This window comes from Ictalurus furcatus, chromosome 2, assembly GCF_023375685.1.
Source record: "Ictalurus furcatus strain D&B chromosome 2, Billie_1.0, whole genome shotgun sequence".
In the NCBI taxonomy this organism is placed as follows: domain Eukaryota; kingdom Metazoa; phylum Chordata; class Actinopteri; order Siluriformes; family Ictaluridae; genus Ictalurus; species Ictalurus furcatus.
Window position 1 is genome coordinate 31,982,555 of NC_071256.1, and position 14,475 is coordinate 31,997,029.

The following is a 14,475-nucleotide window of genomic DNA, read 5'->3' on the forward strand; positions in this document are numbered from 1 at the left end:
AATATTGTGATTAAGGTGTTTACATGAGTCGCTTTTAGAATACTCCCTTCATGTTCACATTTTACATGTTATAGAACATAGATCGATTAACGGCACACGTCATTACGTCCCCACGTCACGCCATCCGACGTTCCCTCCAGAATTTCATGTATAGACATACAGTACATTTTTGTTATGATACCGTATACAGTTTTGGGTGTTTCATTTTTAATTTTACGAAAGCTTCTAGTGCAGTTAATTATTTGTCATGCTATACGTACAAATAGACGATGGCAGATACAAATTCTCCAGAAACATGCCTCCTCTGTGCTTTCATTTGGCAACATTTCATTTGTGCCACCGCGACAAACTCTGAGTTATTGGATGAGAGTACGAAGTAAGGACTGGTGGGAAAGAGTTGTTTTAATGAAATTTGATGACGCCGGATGGAAAGAAAATTTTTGTGTATATGTCCTGACACAAAATGCGGTTAAAACTCTCACACGGCGTTAATAGTGTGATTAAGGTGTGTACATGTCTGTAATGCACTTCGATAATGCGACTAAAACAGGAGTACTCCACACATCTTAATTCGATTTGTGTTTACTTTGAGCATGACTTTATCCGGATTAAGGTCATCAGAAATCGCTGTTTTACATGGCAGTTTCTTAATCAGAGTATTGTCTTAATCGTGTTAATATCAGAATATTGTTGTCCATGTAAACGTACTGAGAGATCCCCTTTTAATGATTTGAAGGGTGTTCACACAGGCTGAACTTGTTCTGTCCATTTATTATCATCTGCATAATCAAGGAAGGTTTTAGCACACAAATATTCAAAAACTCCAGTTTAAACTTTACTCCTACTCCTAGAGATGCTTTAAAGTTGCTTGAACCCGATTGAACATCCCTGGAGAGATCTGAAAATGGCTGTGCACCGACGCTCCCCATCCAACCTGATGGAACTTGAGAGGTCCTGCAAAGAAGAATGGGAGAAACTGCCCAAAAATAGGTGTGCCAAGTTTGTAACATCATTCTCAAAAAGACTTGAGGCTGTAATCGGTGCCAAAGGTGCTTCAACAAAGTATTGAGCAAAGGCTGTGAATACTTATGTGCATGTGCTTTTTTTTGTTTTTTATTTTTAGTAAATTTTCAAAGATTTCATACAAACTTCTTTCCTGTTGTCATTATGGGGTATTGTTTGTAGAATTTTGATGAAAATATTTAATTTAATCCATATTGAAATAAGGCCGTAACATAACAAAATGTGGAAAAAGTGAAGCGCTGTGAATACTTTCCGGATCCACTGTACATCTATAGCTATACTAAGGTGCAGGAAGTAAAGTATTTTGTGTTGCAGTTCTATACAGTGTAATGGTTATGTGTAAGGTATTATCCACAGATGAGATAGTTATCCACTGATTAGATATTATCCACAGATGAGATAGGTATCAAAAGATGAGATAGTTGTCCAGAGATGAGATAGTATTATCTACAGATGAGATAATTGTCCACAGATGAGATAAGTACTCACAGATGAGGTATTATTTACAGATGAGATAGTTGTCCACAGATGAGATAAGTACTCACAGATGAGGTATTATCTACATATGAGATAGTTGTCCACAGATGAGATCGGTTCGCACAGATGAAGTATTATCTACAGATGAGATAATTGTCCACAGATGAGATAGGTACTCACAAATTAAGTACTTTCTACAGATGATATAGTTGTCCACAGGTGAGATAGGTACTCACAGATGAGATAGTTGTCCACAGATGAGATAATTGTCAACAGATGAGGTATTATCTACAGATGAGATAGTTGTCCACAGATGAGATAGGTACTCAAAGATGAGGTATTATCTACAGATGAGATAGTTGTCCACAGATGAGATAGGTACTCAAAGATGAGGTATTATCTACAGATGAGATAGTTGTCCACAGATGAGATAGGTACTCAAAGATGTGGTATTATCTACAGATGAGATAGTTGTCCACAGATGAGATAGGTACTCAAAGATGAGGTATTATCTACAGAGGAGATAGTTGTCCACAGACAAGATAATTGTCCACAGATGAGGTATTATCTACAGATGAGATAGTTGTCCACAGATGAGATAGGTACTCAAAGATGAGGTATTATCTACAGAGGAGATAGTTGTCCACAGACGAGATAATTGTCCACAGATGAGGTATTATTTACAGATGAGATAGTTGTCCACAGATGAGATAGGTACTCAAAGATGAGGTATTATCTACAGATGAGATAGTTGTCCACAGATGAGATAGGTACTCAAAGATGAGGTATTATCTACAGATGAGATAGTTGTCCACAGATGAGACAGGTACTCAAAGATGAGGTATTATCTACAGATGAGATAGTTGTCCACAGATGAGATAATTGTCCACAGATGAGATAGTTGACCACAGATGAGATAATTGTCCACAGATGAGGTATTATCTACAGATGAGATAATTGTCCACAGATGAGATAGGTACTCAAAGATGTGGTATCTACAGATGAGATAGTTGTCCACAGATGAGATAGGTACTCAAAGATGAGGTATTATCTACAGAGGAGATAGTTGTCCACAGACGAGATAATTGTCCACAGATGAGGTATTATCTACAGATGAGATAGTTGTCCACAGACAAGATAATTGTCCACAGATAAGGTATTATCTACAGATGAGATAGTTGTCCACAGATTAGATAGGTACTCAAAGATGAGGTATTATCTACAGATGAGATAGTTGTCCACAGACAAGATAATTGTCCACAGATGAGGTATTATCTACAGATGAGATAATTGTCCACAGATGAGATAGGTACTCAAAGATGTGGTATTATCTACAGATGAGATAGTTGTCCACAGATGAGATAGGTACTCAAAGATGAGGTATTATCTACAGAGGAGATAGTTGTCCACAGACAAGATAATTGTCCACAGATGAGGTATTATCTACAGATGAGATAGTTGTCCACAGATGAGATAGGTACTCAAAGATGAGGTATTATCTACAGAGGAGATAGTTGTCCACAGACGAGATAATTGTCCACAGATGAGGTATTATTTACAGATGAGATAGTTGTCCACAGATGAGATAGGTACTCAAAGATGAGGTATTATCTAAAGATGAGATAGTTGTCCACAGATGAGATAGGTACACAAAGATGAGGTATTATCTACAGATGAGATAGTTGTCCACAGATGAGATAATTGTCCACAGATGAGGTATTATCTACAGATGAGGTATTATCTACAGATGAGATAGTTGTCCACAGATGAGATAGGTACCCACAGATTAAATATTATCTACAAATGAGATAGTTGTCCACAGATGAGATAATTGTCCACAGATTAGGTATTATCTACAGATGAGATAGTTGTCCACAGATGAGATAGGTACCCACAGATTAAATATTATCTACAGATGAGATAGTTGTCCACAGATATTATCCACAGATGAGTTACAGTTGCCGCATTGTGTCCAGTGCAGATAATTCATAGTTGTTCTATGCCGTTTAAAATAAATGAAGCACTAACCAACAACTCTTTAATTTCAGGTTTTTGTAGACAACTTACAGTGAGTATTCATTCAGACAGCTGAATTTGCTAATGTAGGAAGTAGGAGGCTCCGATTTTGGAAAACTGAACAACAGACCACATCATAATCACAAACTCCTAACTCGTACACACAGACTACCCTTTTTTTTGCAGAACATATAAATAAATACATTAACAGGGAGATCACATTCTTATCTCGAATATGATACAATAACACATGAACAAACACATGGATACACATATACATGAATAGAAGAAAAGAACAAAATAAGGTTGGCAGCATATTTAAGAGAAGTGATCAGGGTTTTCATCATTTAAAAAAAAAATATCTTTGAGAACAATAAAGTGATTCACTTCTGTAGGACTCAATATAAAATATTGATATTTCAGACTCAACAGTTTCAGAATATTTACAAATAGAAGAATTAACAGGGTAGATTATATGCGGAATTTTGAAGTAGACTTCCTTAACCTTATTAGATACACAAAACTTGCTTGGAAAAAACCAGGCCCTTATTAAGATATTCATCAAGAAGGATCCCCAGTAAAATGTACCCCTTGGTGTAACCTTCCTTTTCATTTGAAAAATCTTGTGAATATGTTTGTTAATGCATTTAATATCTAAGAGATCAATGCCACCTAGAAGCAAAGCAGAATGTATTACGTTTCCCTCGCTAAATTTTTAGATTATTTTTAATTAGTTGGACCAAACTCACTGAGAAACGCACAAACTATCATGAGCACTTGAAGGCAGCATAAGCACGCAGTAGTTACTATCTGCACTTCTCCCTTTTGACCAGCAGATGCCACTAGCGTGCACTGAACTAAACAGCTTCCAGTAAATCTCTTACTCCTCTTTTTCGAATCAATTGACAAGAAAGCTTCATTTTACCATCATTATATTTTACACAATACTGTGCAGTATATATTCTTGATCATATTACTTTTATTTCACCGTTTATTTACAATGCATTGGAAGTCAAACGAAGCATTGAAACTACGCTATCTAGAATAACCAACCGCGTTCAGGTGAACCAATAACTTATCTCCATAATCATACGTCAAGTTGCGCAGTATCCAATCAGAATGGTTGTTATTGAAAAGTCTTGCGCATGCGCACAAAGCCCACGCGTTCATGTGTTTCCTACGTCGGCTCTGGTGGAGGTCATAGTGAACCGTCAAAAAGCTGGTGAGTTATCACGTTGTGTTAGAACTGAAGGCTTTTCGTGCTTACTTAACAGTTTATTAATCATTTTCTTCACTGTATGTCGGATATAGTAATATTAATAAGCTCTGCTCTCAGGAATCGTAGGTTTAGATGGGGTTTTGATGTTGTTCTGAAAGGTAGATGTAATGTTAGCTAACACTGCAAGTTCGGCTAGTTACATGTCACGCTAGCTTGCGTCAGAAGGCTTTAATTGAAGTTCAGAATAGCAGTTGTCATCATTATTAAAACTAATTACAGAAATTACCTGTTGTATTATTGTGCAGCTTTAGTTTGTTACACGAATGATAAATTTGTGCTTCCATTTTAGTAGAATAGGCCTCTTAATGGTGCTCACGTTTTATTCCACAAACCCATCTTTCATCTTCATTTACAGCAGTCATGGTTTATAAACTCTCACTTTCTCTCTCTCTTTCTGCTATTCATCTTCATTATAAAATTTTATCTCATAGATACTTGTATATGCTTCTAGCAGAGTGATTAACTTCTAGGTCTGATTATACTTTTCTTTCTGAATATTCAGCAGTCTTCCCCCATTCTCATGAAACTGTATAAATATGTAGGGGAAAATAAAATCTTGTCATTCTTTACAGGACCCTGACACACTGTTGCCATGGCGAAGCTGTTCGAATCCATTGGGAAGTTGGGATTGGCCTTGGCCATCGGAGGAGGCGTGGTTAACTCTGCCCTCTACAATGGTAAGGAGGTTAAGGGGTTGAAATACCGTGTATTATAAATATATATCATATAAATAACATTATTGATACTGTGCAAAAATCTTAGGCACTGTTTTGTGTTTTGGTTTTTTTTGTTTTTTTAAGTACAAGGTTTGTTATAGATGTTTATTTTATGATTTCTACATTATCGAGTCACTACAAATCATTTTAGATTTCCAGCACACAATTAAATGCTACGGAAAGATGTTTGTATGTCGATAAAGAAAACAATATTTTATGTAAGAGAGACTTTTCAGACAAAAAGAAACATAATGAAGGCTGCTGGGTTTTGCTGCAAAAATATGAAGCAAGTGCGACAGTCAAGGTCTCGAAAAGAACAGGGCAAAGTTGGTTCTGCAATAACACTTACCAGCTTGTTTATTTTTATATATATATATATATATATATATATATATATATATATATATATATATATACAATATAGTGTGTGTGTGTGTGTGTGTGTGTAAAACTGCACAAATTGTACTTGCACTACTATTTTTTAAACCATAGGGTCATCACAACAAATACTGACTTTCTTTTATTACTGTTTACTGCTATTTATAATATTTTATTTGTGTAGAAACTTTTAATTAAATTATTTTTAAGGCTTCTTTGCTCTACACCACAATACTGTGTGTGATATAATATCATATAATATATTATATTATATATGGGGCGGCTGTGTCTCAGGTGGTAGAGCGGGTTGTCCATTAATCGTAGGGTTGGTGGTTCGATTCCTGGCCCACATGACTCCACATGCCGAAGTGTCCTTGGGCAAGACACTAAACCCCAAGTTGCTCACGATGGCAAGTTGTCGCCTTGCATGGCAGCTCTGCTACCATTGGTGTGTGTGTGTGAATGGGTGAATGAGACACAGTGTAAAGCGCTTTGGATAAAAGCACTATATAAGTGCAGACCATATTATATATCTCCATCTTTATTTCAGCATGGTCCTTGGTTCATACTAGAACCACAACAGACTCAAATATAGGTTTTTAGGTTCACTGTACAATTTTATTGACAAAATTGCACATCGTAAAACAATTTTTTGTTCGTGAGTTGAGATTGGCGGTCCGACTTAGTGCCTTTGCGACCAAAGACAGCCGCCTACAATGCTCATCTAAAAGCCACCGATTGCAGGAAGGCTCACAGGAAAGCTACAAATACAGCAATGCCAATGGAAACGAATAAATACTAACGGACAGGAATAATATCCTTATTCCTTCAAGGTCACTCTGAAGAATGTTTGTTTATGCGACCCTGTTTTCTGCACAAGCCCAGACCCCACTGACTGACGATGTGAGCAAAATGTAATAAATTTCTTAATCGCAGGTCTATTGTTACAATCTTGTAGTCTGACATGAAGAACATGATATTGTTCGATCTGTTGTGTAATTTGACCAAGATCTTATTGGGAGTAAGGCTTGACCATATGGACAAAACCTTCTATAATGAACTGGATATTTTCATACCTAGAAAAGATGTATCACAATATACTACATTTTCTCTAAAATGGATGAAAAAAGTACTATACAAAAAAAACTATGCTTTCATGACTGTTCTGCAGCATACGTTACAAAATCTTATCGGTAGGGAATTTATTAGCCTGGCAGACATGCTGTAGACGAGGTGGATGGAGCTGTAGGAGAAGGAGAACTGTGACCAAAGCATTTCTGTATGTTTAGAATTGTGCTATGTCAACCAGTGTTTGGCTGTGTTCCTTATAATATCTCCATTCCTAATATTATTTTGCTTTTGACAGCCATTTCTGGGTTATCCACTTGGCTTAAATGCAACCACATCATCACTCCTGTCTGTATTTGCTGATGTTTTTCCTATGAATACTATTCCTCCATATGAAATTGTAACCCTGCTCCTAGAGAGGAAGAGAGCTCTTGCAACATTAGTGCATAAATAATAAAAAGTCATAAATGGCAAATCTTTCAGTACCACTAATGATTTACAGTATTACTTTTTTTAAAACGTTCCTAATTTAAAACCTTTCAGAGGTTGTCAGTTTATAGGAACAGCTTCATACTTTGGGTCGTTCGCTTAGAATACCCTGCAGCTTCTTGATTTCTTGATCATTTTAATTTTAAAGATCTGTTGTTCAAAGCTGTATCTGTGCTTGGTGTCTGTCCTGCAGTTGATGCTGGACACAAGGCAGTCATCTTTGACCGGTTTAGAGGAGTTCAGGACATCGTGGTTGGAGAAGGAACACACTTCCTGATTCCTTGGGTCCAGAAACCCATCATCTTTGACTGCAGGTCTCGACCACGCAATGTTCCTGTCGTCACTGGAAGCAAAGGTAAGTGCTGTCGGAAAGCGAAACTGACTGTCACGGTCTTGACCTGAAGTAATCTGGTCATGGTCTTGTCATTCCAGTGAAAAAGAAGTAAACTAGTTTGTTTTTAACTCTTTACTTTCTGATAGTTAAGAATGTTAGGATCTGTTTTAAGACTGCTCAGTGATCTTGTTTCATGGAACTGCAAAATTGTGTAATCGTAACTGTAAATCTGAGACTGGCTCAGGGACTAGTGTGCATGTGTCTCTGGGTATGTGGCTGTGACTCTGTCTATTTTTGTGTGTGTGTGTGAAGGAAAAATATGGAGGTTGGTAGAATAATGGTGTTCACTGGGTCTATAATACTGTTTTAAATCTAAAACACTCACTCTATTATATCCCCCTTTCTGTTTGTCAGATCTGCAGAATGTGAACATCACTCTGAGAATATTGTTCAGGCCTCTAGCAGGTCAGCTACCGAGGATCTTCACCAGCATTGGTGAGGACTATGATGAAAGAGTGCTTCCTTCCATCACCACTGAAGTGCTGAAGGCTGTAGTGGTGAGTAACATTACATGTATAGAAAAATGTATACGTATATGATGGTAATGTGTAGAGTTAACCTATTAGGGGGTGTGTGTGTTTAGGCCAGGTTCGATGCAGGAGAACTTATTACACAGAGAGAGCTCGTGTCCAAGCAGGTCAGTGAAGATCTGACCGAGAGAGCGTCCACCTTCGGCCTGATCCTCGACGATGTCTCACTGGTAACTCCCTCTCCTCTTCCTTGTCTCGTTGATTTAATTAGGTTTTTTCTATGCACAACATGCTTTCTATACCCAAGATGTCGTAACTTTTCCTCCGTCTCTGCAGACACATCTGACGTTTGGTAAAGAGTTCACAGAGGCTGTGGAAATGAAGCAGGTGGCCCAACAGGAAGCTGAAAGAGCGAGGTTCGTTGTCGAGAAAGTAAGTGAAATAGTAAACGTATACTGTTTTTGCTGAACACTCAAAAACGTAAACCAGCTCAAACAAGAGCCAGTAGTACTCAAGGTCCTTTAATTTTCCACCAACCTAAGACACCTGTTTCTATGACGATAGTAAAAGCAGCTGCCTTTCAGTCCTGCAATGTCGTTAGCATTGTTTTATCCTCCAGATGGTAGTTTAAGTGAAGGAAAACTTCAAACGTATTTGAGTTCCAATGGTGCTTGTGTGTGTGTGTGTGTAGGCAGAGCAGCAGAAGCAGGCGGCCATCATCTCAGCAGAAGGTGATTCTCAGGCTGCGCTACTCATCGCCAACTCTCTGGCCGTGGCAGGAGACGGCCTGGTGGAGCTGAGGAAGCTGGAGGCAGCCGAGGACATCGCCTTCCAACTCAGCCGATCACGCAACGTCACCTACCTCCCCCCGGGTCAGGGCACACTGCTGCAACTGCCCCAGTGAGGCACATACACACAAACAAACATGAACCCACACACTTCAGTGCACTTCCCCTTCCAGGAAAACTTGATGAAGGAGGCATGGCAGGGAGAAAGAGCAGCAGCTGAAGAGCCTACACGCGACCTATTCAGAGATGGCCAGCTGTCCCCTCTGTTTTATTAGTCTCACTATCTCTCTCTCTCTCGCTCACTCTCTCTATGGCTGAAGTTATGGACTGGAGATTTTCCACCAGTGAAATGGAGTCAAAGTGTGGATCGGGAACGCAGCAGCTCTGCAGTGTGTGTGTTTGTGTTTTGTGAAATGTAACGTAACATGTTTATGTATTAATGACTAAAGCAGCAAACATCCTCAAGACAGCCCTGGAGTCTTCAAGAATAAGAAATTGGAGAAGTCAAAGCTAGTTAATAGTTGGTGAAATCAGTTCATGTGTAAGTCTCACTCTTTATCCCTGTTAGCCTGACTGGTTTGTTTTTTTCTGTATTGTTTTTCTAATTGTGTGGCAGAAAGCACACGTGTTCCAGAAGTCACAAATTGGTAAATTGAAAACATTTCTACTGAAATGTAATGAAGCTGTCAGTTTGAATCTGAATAAACTGCAAACGAGCTTTGGTTCCTAGGCTCGGTAAGGATCAACAGTCACCGGTTATAATGTCTGCATTCTTTAATTGAATACACATCAGATAAAATATGTTCACGCTTTAATTCCATAATCAATATCACGGATTTGGCAAATTCTGAATGTATGTGTCAGTTTGGAGGAAAATGGATTAAGGAACACTATTGTTCTTAAGCGAAAGTTAAAGATTAAACAGATGAGCTTTTTCCCAAATGAGATTAAGGTGTTTACAAACCAGGTATGATTTTTGATCAGAAAATAGTTGTTCATAAATAAATAAAAATTCTGTTTTAAAACATCCCCCCCATCTTGTTTGACACTTGTGATTAGCTAATTTGTTAGCTCTTTTCTTTTTATCTGGTGGGGAAGTTCCACCTATATAACAAGGAAAATATTAACTTCTTCCCAAAAATTAAATGGTTAAATAACATATCAAAAGTTTCTGTCACATAAAAGCAAATGGATGCAAAAATTTATCCCCGTATTCAAATTTTTCCATTAAGTTTTATTGTTTAACCACTGGAGCAAAATGACTTCAGAAATATTTATTCATTCATTTTTAGTAAGCATGTTAACATAGTCAAGTGTTGTGGTGGCTCCAGAACCTATCTTAGGAACACTGGGCATGAGGTGGGAATACACCTTGAATAGGACACCAGTTGATTGTAGGGCACCATGCACACACACATTGGGAGGAAACCAGAGAACCCACATGGACACAGTGACATGTGAAACTCCATTCAGAGATTAACCCAAGTTCAGGATCAAACTGGAGACTTTGGAGTTGTGATGTAGCAGCCAATGTGCTGCCCACCTAAATCACTATGGTAGTTTTGCCTTATTTTATTAATTCTACACATTTAAATTAATAATTCTAATAATGATATAAACCTTAGTAAATAGAGAGTATAAGAACTGGAAAACCTAGGCTCTGTAAATCTTCCTTAGACTGTAATACATCAACCTCAAGTTAACTGTTTGCTATCAAGCAACAAATTTACCCAAATACAGTCAGATCCATAAATAGTTGGACATTGACAATGTTATTGTGTTATCAATAATTAAATAGTAATGAAATTATGTAATGCCAACCCCAGACATTAATTTGTGGGTATTTACATCCAAATCAGATGAACAATGTGGGAACTACAACACTTTTTTGTTGTAGCCAAAAGTAATTTGATAGACTATCAATCATATCAATTAAATTGTCATTTTTAACACTTGGTTGCAAATCTTTTGCGGTCAGTGACTGCCTGCGGTCAGTGACTGCCTGCAGTCTGAAACCCTACTCTGGTGAAGTCTTCTGTTGATTTTTGACTTTGACAGTGATATACCTACTTCCTGGTGTGTGTTCTTGATCTGACCAACTGTTGCTGAAGGGGTTTTTCCTTTACCAATGAAATAATTCTTCCTGCAGTTGTTTTCACTACAGAATTCACCACAGTTGTTTTCTGTGGTCTTTTGATATTCCTGAGCTCACTAATGCGTTCTTTCTTTTTTAAGAAGGTCCAAAATAGTTTGACATGTAATATTTTGCTATAACTCTGATTTTTTTCAGCCTAATGATGGCTTGCTTGCTTCACTGGCAGTGACAGCTCTTTGGACTTCATATTGAGAGTTAACAGCAACATATTTCAAATGCAAATGCCGTACATCAACTGTAGATGTATACACACCTGGCCATGGAACAGCCAAGCAGCCAACTGTCCGATTACTTTTGGTTCCTTAAAAGGGGGGGACCACATATAAAAAGTTCCTAGACCCCATTTGGATGTAAATCCCTTCAAATTAAAGCTGAAGCTTGCACTTTGAGGTCATGTTCATTATTTCACCATCCAAATATTTATGAGTATTTATGTGCCTGATGGTAGCTAGCATTTACAAGTGGGGCTTGCCTGAGAAAATGTATTTTTATTTAGCCACATGGTTTGGTGGTTATCGCCACATAACAATAAATTGCTGTCGATATTTTGTAGTCTGTATTTATGTTACTTAAAAGGCTAATAAATGGTCCTTTGACCTGTAGCCATTTTGCCCCACAAGTTTCAGAAGGTTTATAAATATTATAACACTCCTCCTTAAATGAATTAATTCTACTTCCTAAAGCATATCAGTCTTAAATATTTACTTTTACTTAAAATTTGAAGGAAAATGTTCTACCTAAAAATTACTTCATTGTTGAAATAACCTGACAATTTCACTGAGCTAAAATGTAGCCGTCTAATAGCAACAACATAAACAATTAACATAGTAATTACTATTAAAGCTACATGGGGGACGCCATTTTAACCCACTTTACCTTACTATAAGGGAAATATTTACAGCTTAATGCACCAGGTTAGGGGTTTCCACCCACTGTTTTCCAAATGGCACGTTATTTACCAAAATTGTTCATCCATGTAATGTTGCACTTTACCCTTGACCTGTGTTTAGCTCGCTGTATACACTTGTGTATTTTTATTGAAGATTTTCCTCTATGTCCACTAGATGGCCTGATCATCCATCTGTTACACAATCTCACATCTAAGCCTTTCAAAAACAACTGATTCCTGTCTTTTCCTAGACACCAATTTAATACTAGTTAAAGTTTGAGGCATCCCATATTGTATTTTACTGTAGTTATCATTAGCATGCTTCCATAGATATTCATCCATCATATATTTTCGTGAAACCAACTAATTTTCTACAGATACAGGTACAAACCTGGAATAGATTGTTAATTATTATCCTTTTTATATTGTGATGCCAATATATTAGAAGCAGCTTTCTCATTTTGAACGAGTGTGTTTCACATAAAACAGTTTCTTCATACAACTTCAATTCAGTTTTATTTGAATAGCACTTTCAACCATAAACATTGTCACAAGGCAGCTTTACAGAAATCTGGATGTAGATTTAGTTTGAGATCCTTGAAAAGGAAACCAGAGGTGATGGTGGCAATGAGAAACTCCCTGAGATGATATGAGGAAAAAACCTTGAGAGGATCCAGACTCAAAAGTGAACCCATCCTCATACTGAATAATCCGTCCATCCATTTTCGCTACCACTTATCCTACATATGGTCACAAGCCTGGAACCTATCCTAGGGAACTCAGGGCACAAGGCAGGGGACACTCTGGACGGGGTCCCAACCTATCATAGGGCACAATCACACACATTCACACACTACTAACAATTTTGAACTGCCAATTTGGAAATGCCATTCAGATTAGGGGAGGAAACCGGAGTACCCAAAGGAAACCCCTGAAGCACTGGGAGAACATGCAAACTCCACGCAAACAGGGCAGAGATGGAATTCGAACCCCCAACCCCAAAGGTGCGAGGAAAATGTGCTAACCACTAAGCCACTGTGCCCCCCAACACCAGATAGTGTGATTATTTTTAAAACATTCTCTTCCTATAACAGTATACTGTAGAGTCAGGTACTGCTAAGTGTGTTGAAAAGATGTTCACTTTGAGCATCATAGTCTTAATAATTACAGCCACATTTCTTAGGTACAAGATTACAGTATTCAGGTGAGATTATCCACTTACATATGTTAAGCACGTTTACTGAGCCCATGCTATCCTAGTGCAGTGTTCTGTCTCAGTTTTCACTTCATCTTAAGAATATGATGTTACATATAATACACAAACTGCAGAGCTTTTGGTAAAATCTCTATGACTTTCTGTCTCCTTTTGATCTACCTTTATACAGAGCATTCAGAATAGTCAATGGTCTTTACACCACATTATCTTGGTTCAAAACTTGACACCCGCTTGCCAACTCAGTCCCCCATTCCATCCACAGAGGTCTAAAGACTTGTTTCTTCAGACAGTTGTCTCTTTGTTTTGTATAAGTAGTTACTTAAGTCAGAATTTGTCCTTGTCTTCTTAGTTACCAACTGTACCACCCCAGCACTTGGATAAACTTAGGGGGGAAAGGGGTTATTAAATCTGCCTTCTGTCACCATAATGTCTTAATTTTGTGCCTTTATTTTTCAGGCCATTTTCATTGTTTTAATTGATAATGACAGCTAGAAAATTGTAGGCTATCCCTCTTGGTATATGAAAATTTCTGTGTTTCTACACCTGGTATTTAGACACCCACGTTATTGTTCTCATTCACGTGTTGTTCATTCATTCGAAGTGTCTCGTTGTTTTTATTTTATTTTATTTTATTTTATTTAGCTTAAAAAAAATAAAGTGTTTTTAAAAACAATCCCTCAGGAAAGGCACATTACAGGTCTGTGATTATCTTTTTATTATTATTATTATTATTATTATTATTATTTGAAATGCATGCATTAAAAAATGCATGCAAGAATAAGCAAATGCTATGAATTTGCAACAAAGCAAATGAATAAACTGTAGTTTGAGCTTGTTTTTAGAATGTAATATAGATATATAGCCTTTTCAGTCTAACACATATTTAGGGGGGAATGGTCCATGCACAGGGTTATAATGACAATCACTGGTGATCAGTGATTTCACATAAATTTGATTCCACATACAAGAACAGGGCAAGGCACATAAAGGGGGAGGAAAGAAAAGATAGGAGAAGGGAAAAAGTCAACAACAACAACAAAACACAGCATAACCAAAATGGAACAACAATTACGAAGTCAGACTATAAATAACACTTGCTACATTAATCACATCACCT

At 37.5% G+C, this 14,475-nt stretch overlaps 1 protein-coding gene across 1 annotated transcript; it reads left to right on the top strand.

Annotated features, from left to right (window-relative positions):
- The first annotated feature begins 4,646 nt into the window (after nucleotides 1-4,646).
- Nucleotides 4,647-9,850, top strand: phb (prohibitin). Its single transcript, XM_053614644.1, has 7 exons — nucleotides 4,647-4,738; nucleotides 5,368-5,472; nucleotides 7,640-7,801; nucleotides 8,195-8,337; nucleotides 8,424-8,540; nucleotides 8,647-8,742; nucleotides 9,002-9,850. Exons 2-7 carry the CDS (start codon nucleotides 5,388-5,390, stop codon nucleotides 9,212-9,214), a joined length of 816 nt encoding a protein of 271 aa, XP_053470619.1. The 5' UTR covers nucleotides 4,647-4,738; nucleotides 5,368-5,387; the 3' UTR covers nucleotides 9,215-9,850.
- Nucleotides 9,851-14,475: the final 4,625 nt, after the last annotated feature.

Coding starts and splice junctions, on each gene's coding strand:
- phb (XM_053614644.1), top strand. CDS start 5,388: ATGGCGAAGCTGTTCGAATCCATTGGGAAGTTGGGATTGGCCTTGGCC. Junction 5,473..7,639: donor TAACTCTGCCCTCTACAATG/GTAAGGAGGTTA, acceptor TCTGTCCTGCAG/TTGATGCTGGACACAAGGCA. Junction 8,743..9,001: donor CGAGGTTCGTTGTCGAGAAA/GTAAGTGAAATA, acceptor GTGTGTGTGTAG/GCAGAGCAGCAGAAGCAGGC.